The sequence below is a fragment of the Zychaea mexicana genome (assembly GCF_025766255.1).
Source record: "Zychaea mexicana strain RSA 1403 chromosome Unknown BDB00scaffold_44, whole genome shotgun sequence".
In the NCBI taxonomy this organism is placed as follows: domain Eukaryota; kingdom Fungi; phylum Mucoromycota; class Mucoromycetes; order Mucorales; family Lichtheimiaceae; genus Zychaea; species Zychaea mexicana.
The window spans coordinates 42149-55144 of record NW_026516707.1 but is presented as its reverse complement, the minus strand read 5'-3'; the positions used below and the strand labels follow the sequence as shown (position 1 = coordinate 55144).

The following is a 12996-nucleotide window of genomic DNA, read 5'->3' as shown; positions in this document are numbered from 1 at the left end:
AAACATACTTCTCGCTTTATCACCATTATAAATCGCTTTGACTACTTTATATGGTCTGGATTATGATGATTATTGCCATATCTAGCCACACAGACCACTTATATATGTTCACCTTCTGCCTCGCGCGGTTGTGATCGTTTTGATTTAATATAGGGTCAAACGTCAAAATCATTAGGCCTTTTCTACCCTATATATTCAAACGCACTGTCTCATATGGTACACGTAGTTGGCATTGACCTTAATCAGAATTTACAAAGAGGGATTAAAAAAAAAGATAGAAAACTTTCCTTTGAATGGTATGATGCATTCTGATGTGATGAGCATACGTTACTTTTAAGATAAGATCAAGAAGCATCTCATGTATCAGCATTAATATCTAGATTTTGGATCATCTTATGTTGAAGCGAGTACAACTAAAGTTGCTTCTTTATGCTTAGAGAACTGTAGACGGTGGAAGAGAGGGCTACAACAATCATTATATTAGAACTCAACACTTAATCAAAGATTTTAGTATAGATGAGAGGCAGTAATGTTGCAAAAAAAGCAGCTCAAAAACGTCTAATGCGAGTGATCTGCTGTTCTCAAAGTGACATCGACCAGTTGAATTGGTCATGTCTACCATACGGTGGTCATAGTAAAGCCGTTCCTGCAAGATCTTTCTAGGGCAAACGCGAAATAGAACGTTTTGATTGGTGGGAACGCGTCATCGAGCAGAAGCACGCAGCTGTCGTGGTGAGTAAAAAAAAATCTTTGAGGGTCAGCCCTTTCCTTTTCTCTTTTTCTTTTGTCACACACGTACTCTAGACCATGGAAAACCAAGGTAAAGTTATATTTAATCATTAACTTCTCTTTTTATTATTATTTATTTAATTTTTGTTTAAAAAATTATGATAAATAGCCGTTGGTCATCAGTCAGAGTGGCTTTCGTCACCACCCGAGAAGCTTCATCAGCAACAATCTTCGCGTTCACCTTTGCAAGAAATACGTTATGTACCCCAATCACCACCAGAAAAATCGCATGTGCATTCCGACGACTTAATTAACACATCTGAAATTAAGCCCACCACCACCAACAACAACAACAACAAAAACAGTGAAGCTGTTGATTTCGTCTATGTTTCACGACCTGTCAAGCAACCCATCTTACTTGTTGGTGGTTGTGAAGATATTACGATTGGTCGAGGTGGCAATGCTACCATCAAGATTGGCAAACGAAACCGTCAAATCAGTCGTATTCACGCACGTATCGAATACGAAGCAGAGACACATCAACATTTTCTCAAAGTTCTCGGCTTGAACGGTGCCATGGTGGATAATATTTTGTATCGTCAGCACGATCGCATCTTACTCAAGGACGACGCAATGATTGATATCTTGGGTTCCAAGATTACCTTTATGTGCCCTGATGATTCAGTTATGCCACCTATGCATCGACGCAATCAACAACAGCCTGTTACTCCTCCTTCGCCACAACTCGAGCCGGAAGTCGTTGTGGATGATGAAGTAGTGGTCGATTCACCACTGCCAGTAGGAGAAAAGGAGGAAATAGACGAACAGCAACCAGAACGAAAACAACAGCAACAACAGCTATTTAAAGAGGAACCAGAAGCATCACCAAAGCAGCTTGAAGAAGAGCCGGCACCAGCACTCGTGGAGCAACCATTCGAAGAGCCAGCAGTGCAGCTGCCTAGCATCGAAGAAGATAAAGTACAGATCGACGAACCAACTAAAGAGCCAAAACAGGAAGAAGAAGAGGATGATTTCGTTTTGGATTCACAGGAAATACCACTTTCGCCTGAACCCAAAGATCAAATTGAACTGAAGGAAGAGGAAAAACAGCAAAAGCCGTTGGAACTCGATGTGGATTACGCCGAAGTCATTATCGATGCTTTAGGTAAAGAAAGATCGATCAAAGAAGACACCACAAATGCACACTAGAATAATCTTTATACTCGATGTCTCTAAAAACACTTTCAATTTAGTCTTTTCACGCAAGTCATCCATGCCAGTCAGCGACATTTGCTCACGTATCATGAGCACCAACCCTACGTACAAAACACAACGACGCGAAATTTGGATCGAACGAATCCAGCAGACGCTCAAGGAGAAGCCTTTCTTTGGCGAAATTGTGCGCAAGGGCAAAACGGCAGATGGATCGCCCAAAGAGAACCTGTACTATTACAACAGTCAAGAGGATCCGGTCGAGTGGCGTCGTGCTGAGTACACGCATGTGGGCCGCAGCGCTCGTAAATGCACTCTGCAAGACAAGCAGTACTTCTGGAAGATCCCACCCAAGCTTGGTCGTAACAGAAATGCGTATGTGCCCCCACCTGCGAGGGCTTACGAGAAGCGAAAAGGGAACGAGGAGAACATGGGTGGCAGCAACAAAAAGTTAAAGGCGGATGAGTGAATAAGTTGACGCTCTTCCCTCCCTGCCTCCTTATATTTTCATCGCCCGATTCCTCACTTATGACCAACGCCCCCCCGTCTCTTTTCTTTTCTTGTCCATAATTCATTCTTATCTCTCTGTCCGTACCGCCCTCTTCATTTCCCCTTTCCCCACCCTCTTTCTTTTTCTCTCTTACGTTGTGTATGTTTCTTCTTTTTCTCTCTATCTTTCTTAGTCGAACCTAGCATTTTCATATCATAATAACAGCAAGAAAACACGTGCACAAAAAAGCAAAGGGGGGGGGGTGTATCAGTAGTATGTGATATAATAGTACAAGCATTGGAACAAGGAAGCGAAAGGGTCGGGAACAAGTAGGGGTATGCATGATTAATACTTATTATGGTTCTAATCTAGAGCTTGGATGCCGATGTGCCAGCAGACTGTTTGATGATGCTGTCGGCAACATGAAGAGCCAAAGCTTCAGTGGTCACCATGGGGTTGACACCGGAGGCGGTGGGGAACAAGGAAGCGTCAGAAACAAAGAGGTTCTTGACTTCCCACGTTTCGCCCGTGGGCTTAACGACAGACATCTTGGGCGACACCCCCATGCGACACGTACCCATTTGGTGAGCGCAAAAGATACCTGCACCATCCTGAGGCAAACCGTACTTGCGCACCTTGTCCAGCCATTCCACGAACCGCGGGTTGTCGACACGCGATTCTTCGCCAGCCTGAAACGCGAAAGGATCGACGCCAAACTGTCCCGTGTGCAGTTCACGTGCACCAGCGGCGCACAAGATCTTGAGCGATCGCTCGATGCCTTCCAGAATCGACTGACGGTCATGATTCGAGAGTTCAAAGTCGACGACCATGTTGCCGTTCGCGTCGGAGCGAACCACGCCCTTGGAGTCTTTGTCACGCGACAAGATCAACATGGGTGCGCACTTGCGGTAGCGCAGCATCAATGACTTGTGGTGAGCAGCACCGCGCCAGGGCAGGACGGTCGAGTAACTGCCAGGATGCAGGCAAGGTACTTCAATCTTGGCACCGTAGCCTTCACTATCGACATTTTCGGCAACATTGCTGACAGCTGTCATGATTGAACCTTTAAAGCAGTCGACGTTTTCGTCAAAGAAACCAAACGAAATGCTGCATGGATGCAGACGCAAGTTCTGGCCAATGTTCTTGTTGGTCAAGCCAGAGCGCTGCAAAATGCCAGGTGTGTGCAGCGAGCTGGCGGCGACAACGACCTGGTCGGCGCGGATGGTGACCTTCTTGTCATAGTGGACAATGACTTCAACTCCCACAGCGCGTCCCTTCTCGATCAGAACGCGTGTGACCTTGGAGCGATCCAAAAATTTGGCGCCATGATCCTTGGCATCGCGGAGCCACGAGTTCATTGTGCCGTTCTTGATACCATCCTTGCATCCAGTAAAGCAAAAGTTGCATTCGTGAGATTTGCCGTCAGTGTTTTGGTGCAAGTCAGCAGAATGATAACCAAGTTCCCTAAGTGAATGATCTTTTGGTTATTACCATGGGCGTGGGATGAGGGGGAAGAACAACAAAATAGATGAGTTATAACTTACTGGCATCCTTTAATAAGGAGTGAGTTGGCTCCATTGTGCTTGATACCAGCCGTGCTTGCACCGATACGCTCAAAGACACGATCCAAATCACGTGCGAACTAAACAATTTCGTATGCATTTGTGAGTTTATTTCAAGCTTAAGAATTGCTTGGCGTGGTGTTCTTGTTACCTTTGGGGAAATGAAATGCGTCAAGCCTTGTCTGGCCCATTCCTCGCGGACAAAATGTTGAAGCTGAGCAAAACAAGACTCACTTTGTAAGCACCATCTATTTGTATTTGTCACACACTTGACGTAGCCCTTATTATATTACCTTGAGAGAAGCCGACCAGTTGACCGTGGTACCACCGCCAAACACACTACCGGCCAAGATATTCATAGAGCCTTCATAGGAAGAGAAGAACCCTCCGTACTCGTACATATTTGCAAATCCAGTGGACTCGAGCAACTCCATGTCGTCCTCGTGGTAGTACTTGCCCTTGTCAATAACCAAGACAGATTTACCCGCTTTGGCAAGCTCAGAAGCGGTGACACCTATGACAAACCCAAGTTTGTGTTTCCATGAGCTTATACTTTCTCACATCCAACATTCCTAATTACAAAGACAACACTTACCACCGCCAGCACCGCTGCCAATGACGATAGCATCAAATTTGACTTGGGGCACCAAATCGTCATAGTTGAGCAATGAGAAGCGTTCCTTGGGAGCAGGTTTATCCTCGGGCTCGGCGACGCCTGTGCCTGGATACTGCATGCCCCGATGCAAGCCGCTGTCCCTGGCACCATAGGTTGGATGGCAAGTGGTTGAAAAGAACATCTTGTACAATAAACGAAGCTGAGGAATGTACGAGTTCTTCCACTTCAAGACGACCTGCTCGCGTTCTTGGCGCGTCAAGTCCTGGAAACGTTGGTAGTGGCCGGTCAGCAAGAACGAACCGGGGCGCAAGGACAACAGAGTCAATATCATGGCCAATTCTTGACGTTTGTCGGCTGCCAGGGCACGGTTTAAAAAGGCTTTCACAATCGGCCAGTTGTTGAGCGACGAGTTGGAGTGCTGGGCAAATTCCTTAATTTCCTCGGCCGTGTGAATACTGTTGGGTTGGCCACAAAGTTGCTCGGTCAGTTCTTGGACTTCCTTGTCATTCAGCTTTGCAATAAATGTGTCCATGGTTGCAGTAAAGACAGCGAGCTGATCTTCATTCAAATCGAATTCTGGAGCCACAAGTTTTCGGTTCGGATCAATTGATGCTGCCATGGTTGAAGTTGATGATGTTGTTGGTTAACCAAGTCGAGTGAGTAGAAGAAGTAGGAAGAAGAGAAAAAAGAGACCCGAGGGCGTGTACTTGCCCTCTTTTACACTGGTTCTCTTTTTAATATATGGGCTACTCCAAAGTTGCGGGTTGGACAGACATAATGTTATTTATACTTGATTTGGAAACAGCAGCAAGGCAGTAGCAGCTATGGAGCTGTTGAGCTGGAAATCATCCGATTGTTTTTTCGTTGAAAGTTTGCTAATTTGGCTATAATGCTCCTGACACCCTTCGAGAAGGCATGTGCGTAATTTGTTTCGTTGGGGAGCTTCTGCTTGTGCAATTCTGCTAGTATGTGTGTGTGTCTCCATAAATTTGGATAACTCAGATCTGCCCAGACAGCGAGGTACGTGCCCTGACATTTTTTAAGTTTCCATGGTCACACAAACCAGTGCAAATGAAACTTCCCCTTCCACTCCCAACAGGACAACCCCACGTAATTTGACGGTCCGCACATGCCAGGAACCGTGGGATTTCTTTATTACGCAGGTTCAACCCACTGCATACGCTGCATGATACAGCTACAACCACTGATCTTCAATTCTTACTTGCTTAATTGTCAGAAATAAACACTGAATAAGTCAAATAACGCTAATTTGTTGTTTATCTGTCAGAGACGACGTACGATATGTTCCGTAAAAATAATCTCATCGATGATAAACAATTTCTTAGATATTATATTGCACCAACCAGGTCACTTTATTCATCGATGAGATGCAAAGCATACTTCTGTCAGCTAATATTGTAAAAAGACTGAAATCGTTTTTTACCGCGATAACGTGCAACTCGTATAAACCATATACCGGTTGCTAGTGCGCGAATTATTGATCTTTCAGAAGAAAAGTTGCAGGTATATGAGCTATTGCAAATCAAGGGGTTGCGAAAACTGGTGTATAACTGTACCATGCGTCTTTGTATATCATAGCATACCTATTATCGAAGTTTGAATGCAACAGGCTACTTTTTCTTTTACTTTGAAAGGCATCGTGACTCTCTTATTGACAAACGTGTTAATTTACGCATCAAAAATAAAATCATCCCAAAATTAGACTATTTGGACTTTGTAATCGCTGGAGATGTTTGTGGAGAGGAGAAAATTCCCTTATTGGCTAGAATAAGCTGTTCGGATGGCAATGTTAGAGCTGCTCTCTTGACAATCTTCATCATCCAGCGATGCTTTTTGACTATACGAAGGAAAGAAGTGCATACATAATATATATAGCGGATTGATACTCTAATATATGTTTAACTTAAAAACAATTACTATATGTAGCCTTATATACAATTGCGTAGATGACCTGTAATGTAAAAGCTGACGGTTACAGCAGTTGTCTACAAAAGTCACCACTACATAGTGCTCCATCGCCTCAGTACTGTAATGCAAACATGGCGAAAGGAGTTGTCTAACCGATACACAAGCCGGAGAATGCTACAACCTGTTAGTATTCATCTGAATAAAGTCATGTGTACATTGTATCATCTTGACCTGCACGCATCTTTGCGGTCAATAGAAAAAGAGATGCAGAGTGTACATTACTTAATCACGATGAAAGGTATATGGCTTGGTTTATCCATGTCACCGACTGCCTTTTTTGGTTGCATGATTTTTGTGTATAACGCAGTGGCTTTTCGAGTGCTACGCTTTTTATATGTAGCTGAGATGAATGGCTTTATTCAGATAACGGTACTGCTCATTAACTGGGTGCTGTAACCTATGCGGACGACTGCTAGCACTTAATGCAGATATGATCCATACCCATTACTGTACCTATAGCGTTTGGTTTAGTTGTAGCAGTAATGGTAGCAAGCATACTTTGTACATATTAGCAGGCTAATGATGTTGCTATATGTCAACTGTGTGTTCGGGGTGACAATGTACGACGTGGTTTAATAAGGGCAGTGTTTATAGGCTATGGATGACAAGCACAACAGGCCAAGAATAACAATTGATGATGTAGTAGACTTGTTTTAATAAGTTGATGTTCATTTTCATAAACCCCTTCCGTTCTCTTTTTCTACTCCAGTATTCCAAAGAATTAAAAAACATATTATAGCATAAATCCAAATAATCATAGTAGCAACTCCTTCCTTCCATCCATCTAATCTTTTTCTACGAGCAATTACTCCCTCACACCCTTTTTCCTTCTTCTTCTTTGTTTTGAACATAGTAGATGGTCGCGATTCTTTAGAATTTGGATTAAACTAAAAGAAAGAACAACAAAATTTAGGAGACCATCTACTGCACACTATTGGGGTTCAGCATCATGATGGTTCCGTCCAGGCATGGGTGTATCGGGTGGATGGTCGGTTTGATATGACGGTATGATGCCGTGATGGTGATGATGATGTTGTTGTTGTTCATGTTGCTGAGGCATAAAGAGATTACGCTCGCTACTCTCTGGTTGTTGTGGTTGAGGAGGTTGCTGTTGCTGTTGCTGCGGTGATGGGTGTGGCTGCGATTGCGATTGTTGCTGATGATGTGCTGCAGCAGCGCGTATTTCTTCTTCACGCGACGTCACAACAGCAGCGGCGGCCGCCAGTTGATAAACACCGGGCGCAGTAGAGGCCAAAGGGTACATGGTAGGCGCGGAATCTCTCCTGATTGTGGCAGGAGGTGGCCTGTGCGCCACTGGGTTGGATTGGAGCGCGGGATGAATTGTCGGCTCGTTAGTAGTTCGGACGACCGAGGTGGACGGATCAAAAGGCTGGAGTGGTGACATGTTGTCAGTCGCAACGGGCGCCGAAGGAGGGGGTGCGAACCCTGTCGATCCTGAAGGTGATATACTGTACTGCTGCTGTGGATGGAATCGCTGGAAATCGTAACCGGGAATCGTTGAATGTAGAGGCAAGCCCTGATGGTCATATCCCGTATGATATACAAAGTTAGTAGTAGCCGTAGTAGTGGTAGGAGGAGTATGCTGTTGTTGCTGTGGATCTAACATGGATAATCTTTGTTGTTGTTGCTGTTGCCGTTGTTCCGTATGCTGTTGCTGTACAGAAGATTGCATGGATGAATGCGGGTGCTGTCCTTGCTGTAATGGGGCAGGTTGTAGTGGGCGTGGTGCTCGTCTCGCTGTCTTGCGCGTCGGGCCATTGTCTTCTACAGCCTCTTGGGGCTGAGCTGGTGTCGGTCGGTTCCGTCGAGGATTACGAGAAAGCTGGATTTCATTGGCGACCCGTTGACCATGTATCTTGACATAAAACGTGGTTTCTGGGATAACTACAGTTGCGAAGCCTTTCGGTGGCTCAGCCTGCTTATTGCTAGCCGGCTCCTTTCCTGCAGGACGGAGTGGTTTTTTATATCTTTTCGGTGGGAAAGGTATGGGTGCACTTGTTGATGTGGCCCCAACAGATGGTGGCCAGCTACTTGGGGATGTGACGCTGCTTCCCGATTCTTGGTTCTGCACAAGAAATATCCCATATTTAGTATAATGCGCTTCTATTGTAATTGCCAAGATCTTACCTGTCCAGGCGAACTTAAAACCGAAGGTAAACTTGACGACGACGACGACATCGATGAAGTGCCTATAGCGTTCGATTCATCTGTCTGTGCCTGTTGTTGTTGTTGTTGTTCCATTTGCTGCTCTTGCTGGTGGTCCTCCTCTTCGCCGGCGATCAAAGGAGGATGCAGAGTTTGTGGATCCAGCTTTGTCATTTGACAGGTTACAGAAAACAGCCTTGCGAGCTCGCTTTCGATGTAACCCGACATCTCTTCGTTACCCGCTGCTGCCACGCAAACACGTTCCCACATGTCGGTTAAGCGTCGTGCCCGCGTTACGGCTTCACGATGTTTGATCTTTTGTCTTTCCTCTGTCAATCGATTATAAAAACGTCGCTCGTTCCAGCTGAGCTCGGGAAACTCGGCTTGTACCTTGGATCGAATATCAGCCGTCGGCAAATTGGTGCGCGCCAGCTCATAAATGAAGTCAATGACCTTCTTTGGCCAATTGCGATCGATTTCTTCCGGCCGCATCAGTTCATGATTGTGTTTTGCTGCTTCGGGATTCAAAGACTTTCGAAACACCCAATTTCCCTGCTGTTGGTATAAGACGACGCGCCATCGGCAATCGCAACGTTTGGACGGTCGTTTACGCTTTGGGTTCGACTTTGGATTTCGTAGTGAGTCAGGAAGACCTTCTCTTGAACAATAGACATAGATGTTCTAGTATCATATTGAGCAGCATCTTTTTATTAACCAACACAGGTTGACATGAAGCACGCGAAGAATAAGGTTTGACTTACTCGATGCGTGCTTGCTTCTTGCTTGACAGTGAAGCCAAACTGGGCGCAAAGATCACGGCAGTGTTCGATTGCTGTTACACTGTCTGGGAAAGAAAGTCTCAACAGTTGTTCGTAGAAGGGCACGAGCTATAAAAAACAGAGAGTGAGCAGCAGTTGGCAAAACATAGCTTCTTTTCTAATTCTTTTCTTTTGCCTCTCTTACCAGTCCGTCTGAAGGGTCGCTGAAGGGTCCTCGTCTGCTGCTGCTGTCGTCGTTGTTATCTGCTGCTGCTGCCGTAGTCGTTAATTCGGGTACTGATCCCGCTGATTCGTTTGACATTTGAAAAAAAGGTTGTCGAGTTAATGGTATAGAGAACAAGTGTCGTCTTTGTATGCGAGGGCTAGAGAGACTGGCGAAACGATGCTATTCTTTACGGACGTATTCTAGGTATCTTATTTATGGCTTGGCAGGTCAACTCGTTACCACCGCGTGTCTTTGATTGAAGGTCGCTGCTGCTTTGTCTAAGCGCAGATAATGGTGTCTCTACGGGCTATGACTGTCAGCGTGCTTGTTGGCCTTTCTCTGGCTCTGTCACTCTCGTTGTCCTGTCAAGAAAAGAGACATGAAAAGGCATTAATCCAAAGAAGCAGTGCGTGTGGGGGAGTCGTAGCTTGGGGGGGAGGAGGACAACACCATTTTGACAATACACACTACAAGTTCTATGTCTTATTCAGTCAGCCCACCACAGTTTAGGCTTAAATGGCTCGTTCTTGTATGGGTGATGAGCGTGCTGCTGCTACTGCTGCTACTGCTGTGCTGCTGTGCTCCTGGGGATTGTTGGGGGGGAAGGGAGGGAGGGAGGGTATGTAGGTGTGCTTTGATGGGACAGTTTATATGGGCACGATAGCGTTTTCTGAAGGGTGCAAAAGCAGGCTTTCAATGGTCGGACATGAACAAAGAGTCAAGTAAAAGAAAAAAAGGAGGAGAGGAGAAAAAGGGAGGGAGGGAGAGAGAGAGAGAGAGGGTTGACATAGACCACCCAACCATCCGTCGTTTTGGTAATGGGAACTCCATTGAACACGCATCCTCGTCGAACCTTGCGATTTGAAACATCTCCAATCGCAGTAGCCCAAAGACAAGCTTTCACTCGGTGTCACCAAGCCCAGCCCTAACCTGTCCCCCCCCACTTGGGGGCTGCCCGCGCGCAGCCCGAGGCAAATTGTACCACCGAAATGACCGGCTTTTTGACTCCAACGCACGAAACGGGTATGTCTCTTCTGTTCCTGCGCTGCTTGTTCATGCTTTTGCTGCTTACCCAAGTGACACAATAGAGGCAAGAAGCTAAGAGAAAGAAACTTGCAGATTACTGGATCATTGTTTGGATTACACGACTCGATCCGCGTGACAAAACAACAATAACACTCTAATGTGTACTTTGGCAATTGGGACATATGCTGCTATGTCGTAGGAAAGGCGTTTTTCTTTTAATCGAGTGTGCAATAAACCGGTGCAGCTTTTTCTTTATAAGGTTAAAGACCGAGATCAAATCGTTTCTGCGCACTGATACTGCCAATGTATAAGCTGCCTTCTTGCTCGTTTTCGAACATGGGCTCCTGTGCAACCGATCGACCGCGTTGTTCTGTGCCATTCTCGAGGACAAGGCTCGTGCTTGCACAAAGAAACTAATGCGCATACATATACCGTTCTGATATCTCACTTAGTGGTAGTACCAGTAGCAGTAATATGTTTAATGCTGGATGTTTCATCGATTAAGTGCACGAACACATTATCGTACAAAAACATCATGTGTCCCAGAAAGACACCGCTACCTCCAGTTTCGTATCACAGTTCTCTTTCTTTCTAGGCATGGAACGTTGCTTAATATGTCCTTACCCCGCCATAACGGAATAGGTTTCTGAGGTCACAATCGTACAACACATACATGATGACCCGCATAATGTGCCATAACTTTATCAGGTGGGCAGTAAATACTTCTAGTAGATATATTAACCTTCTTGCCCTTGTTTCGTGAGAAATTCCGGTGTTATACTGAGAGAAAGGCTATCATATAGATGGTTTTACAGTTGGTTTGCTGTTATGACATCATTCAGTCCACTGCTAGAGCTTATTCTCTTGGCTGTATGGCTATTGGACAGCACGTTCGTTAGGGGAGGGGGGAGTGTCACGCTGTAAAATACTGATGTCGTTCTTCCGAGAAGGTCAAAGTATTGCTTGCTCATAGGAAAAGAATATTCTTACGCACAGGCAGAAACCATATCTGACTCTAAAGTTTAACCGGAAATCTTCTAACCCGTTTTGACCAGTTGCCAAAGAAAAAGGCATCCAAGCATTCGATGAAGAATAACAGTAGGATAATAGAAACCAATTTATGTGAGATGTTGATAGGTGCCCAAATCAAGTCCTTTTGGCCGCTTTTTTTATCCTCTCACAAAGTTGTCCAAGACATTAAAGCAAAATTCTTGGCGACGGATCGTTTCTTGTTAAATCTTGCGGCCCTTTCCATTATTCTCTATATCTCATTTAGGAAATAAGAAGGCCAGCTTTTTCGTACGACTTCGGACGATGGCTGACTTTTTGACATCTCGCTAATACAAGTAGCACATGGACCAACCAACTTTAACTGCTGTATTAAAAAATAGATGACATGCATGAAAGTATTGGCTGAATGATGGGCTGGCAATCTTGCTGCAGATACTGCTGCTATACACTACTAACTACTACTTAACAATAATACATTCACTTTAACATATACTAAAGAGCAGTAAGGCTGTACGAGATGAAAAGCACTTTTGATGTGTATAGAGCATTTCTGCTTTTTTTGTATTTAATGATAATCTCTCAACAAAAGCTACTGTAACAAAAGAATCAATTCCAAGTTTCTAAATGTGATTCTAAGCTGCATTAACGGAGATCGTTGAATGCATATATGTAGTTTGAACCTTCTTTTTTTATGATTTAACTCCTTCTCGCCGTCGTTATCAAACCTCGGTCCTTCCTCGCTTCGCTCCGTGTCATTCAACGGAAACGCATCGCAAGGGGGTTTACCCTCCCCTCCCCCGGTGGAGCGAGGTTGGATCAGTATTTCGCTATCAAATGCTTATTGTCTGTTTTCAAAAACAAAAGCAAGATCATTGTGCAGTGTATAGTCTATCATAGGATGTCGTCAAAGTTTGATACTTAACCATCTTTAATTTTAAACGGTATGCGAAATGAAGTGTTGAAAAAGATGATGTATGTAGTGATATTGATAATAAGGTAAAAGAGATTAGACGATCAATAGAAGGACTTCATGGAAAACAACATTTCGGGTGTTTTGGCCTTGCTGACCCGAGTTCCTTGAGTCAACAGGATCTAACACCATTCTGATGGGTGAAGGGGTGCGGACGCGTGACATGGCTACATAGAGTAGACCATGGATGAAAGGAGGTTCAGACAAGTAGAGGGTCAATAGTGTTGAAAGCTTGACCCTG

At 44.8% G+C, this 12996-nt stretch overlaps 4 protein-coding genes across 4 annotated transcripts; 1 reads left to right on the top strand and 3 right to left on the bottom strand.

The window, feature by feature from the left end:
* Nucleotides 1-807: 807 nt before the first annotated feature.
* BDB00DRAFT_873087 (uncharacterized protein) lies at nucleotides 808-2410 on the top strand (the record flags this gene model as incomplete). Its single annotated transcript, XM_053127043.1, has 3 exons — nucleotides 808-820; nucleotides 899-1894; nucleotides 1983-2410. The coding sequence occupies 3 exons, from the start codon at nucleotides 808-810 to the stop codon at nucleotides 2408-2410; spliced, it is 1437 nt and encodes a 478-aa protein (XP_052978949.1).
* A 247-nt stretch (nucleotides 2411-2657) lies between these two features.
* On the bottom strand, nucleotides 2658-5310 carry BDB00DRAFT_420634 (uncharacterized protein). Its single transcript, XM_053117317.1, has 5 exons — nucleotides 4589-5310; nucleotides 4287-4507; nucleotides 4145-4207; nucleotides 3976-4073; nucleotides 2658-3895 (listed from the first exon to the last, which is right to left on the bottom strand). The coding sequence occupies exons 1-5, from the start codon at nucleotides 5226-5228 to the stop codon at nucleotides 2800-2802; spliced, it is 2118 nt and encodes a 705-aa protein (XP_052978948.1). The 5' UTR covers nucleotides 5229-5310; the 3' UTR covers nucleotides 2658-2799.
* Nucleotides 5311-7245: 1935 nt separating this feature from the next.
* On the bottom strand, nucleotides 7246-10066 carry BDB00DRAFT_420580 (uncharacterized protein). The gene is made up of 4 exons (XM_053117316.1): nucleotides 9728-10066; nucleotides 9526-9651; nucleotides 8747-9445; nucleotides 7246-8684 (listed from the first exon to the last, which is right to left on the bottom strand). The coding sequence occupies exons 1-4, from the start codon at nucleotides 9842-9844 to the stop codon at nucleotides 7530-7532; spliced, it is 2097 nt and encodes a 698-aa protein (XP_052978947.1). The 5' UTR covers nucleotides 9845-10066; the 3' UTR covers nucleotides 7246-7529.
* On the bottom strand, nucleotides 10067-11020 carry BDB00DRAFT_420579 (uncharacterized protein). Its single transcript, XM_053117315.1, has 2 exons — nucleotides 10217-11020; nucleotides 10067-10110 (listed from the first exon to the last, which is right to left on the bottom strand). The coding sequence occupies exon 1, from the start codon at nucleotides 10954-10956 to the stop codon at nucleotides 10396-10398; it is 561 nt and encodes a 186-aa protein (XP_052978946.1). The 5' UTR covers nucleotides 10957-11020; the 3' UTR covers nucleotides 10067-10110; nucleotides 10217-10395.
* Between the last annotated feature and the right edge of the window lie 1976 nt (nucleotides 11021-12996).

Bases quoted from the DNA above. Each gene is read 5' to 3' on its own strand.
- BDB00DRAFT_420634 (XM_053117317.1), bottom strand. From the start codon at position 5,228: ATGGCAGCATCAATTGATCCGAACCGAAAACTTGTGGCTCCAGAATTC. The intron at 4,208-4,286 runs GTAATATAATAA...TGTTTTGCTCAG, and splicing joins ACTGGTCGGCTTCTCTCAAG to CTTCAACATTTTGTCCGCGA. The intron at 4,074-4,144 runs GTAACAAGAACA...GAAATTGTTTAG, and splicing joins CGCATTTCATTTCCCCAAAG to TTCGCACGTGATTTGGATCG.
- BDB00DRAFT_420580 (XM_053117316.1), bottom strand. From the start codon at position 9,844: ATGTCAAACGAATCAGCGGGATCAGTACCCGAATTAACGACTACGGCA. The intron at 9,652-9,727 runs GTAAGAGAGGCA...TGTTTTTTATAG, and splicing joins GCGACCCTTCAGACGGACTG to CTCGTGCCCTTCTACGAACA. The intron at 9,446-9,525 runs GTAAGTCAAACC...ATATGATACTAG, and splicing joins AAGAAGCAAGCACGCATCGA to AACATCTATGTCTATTGTTC.
- BDB00DRAFT_420579 (XM_053117315.1), bottom strand. From the start codon at position 10,956: ATGTCCCAATTGCCAAAGTACACATTAGAGTGTTATTGTTGTTTTGTC.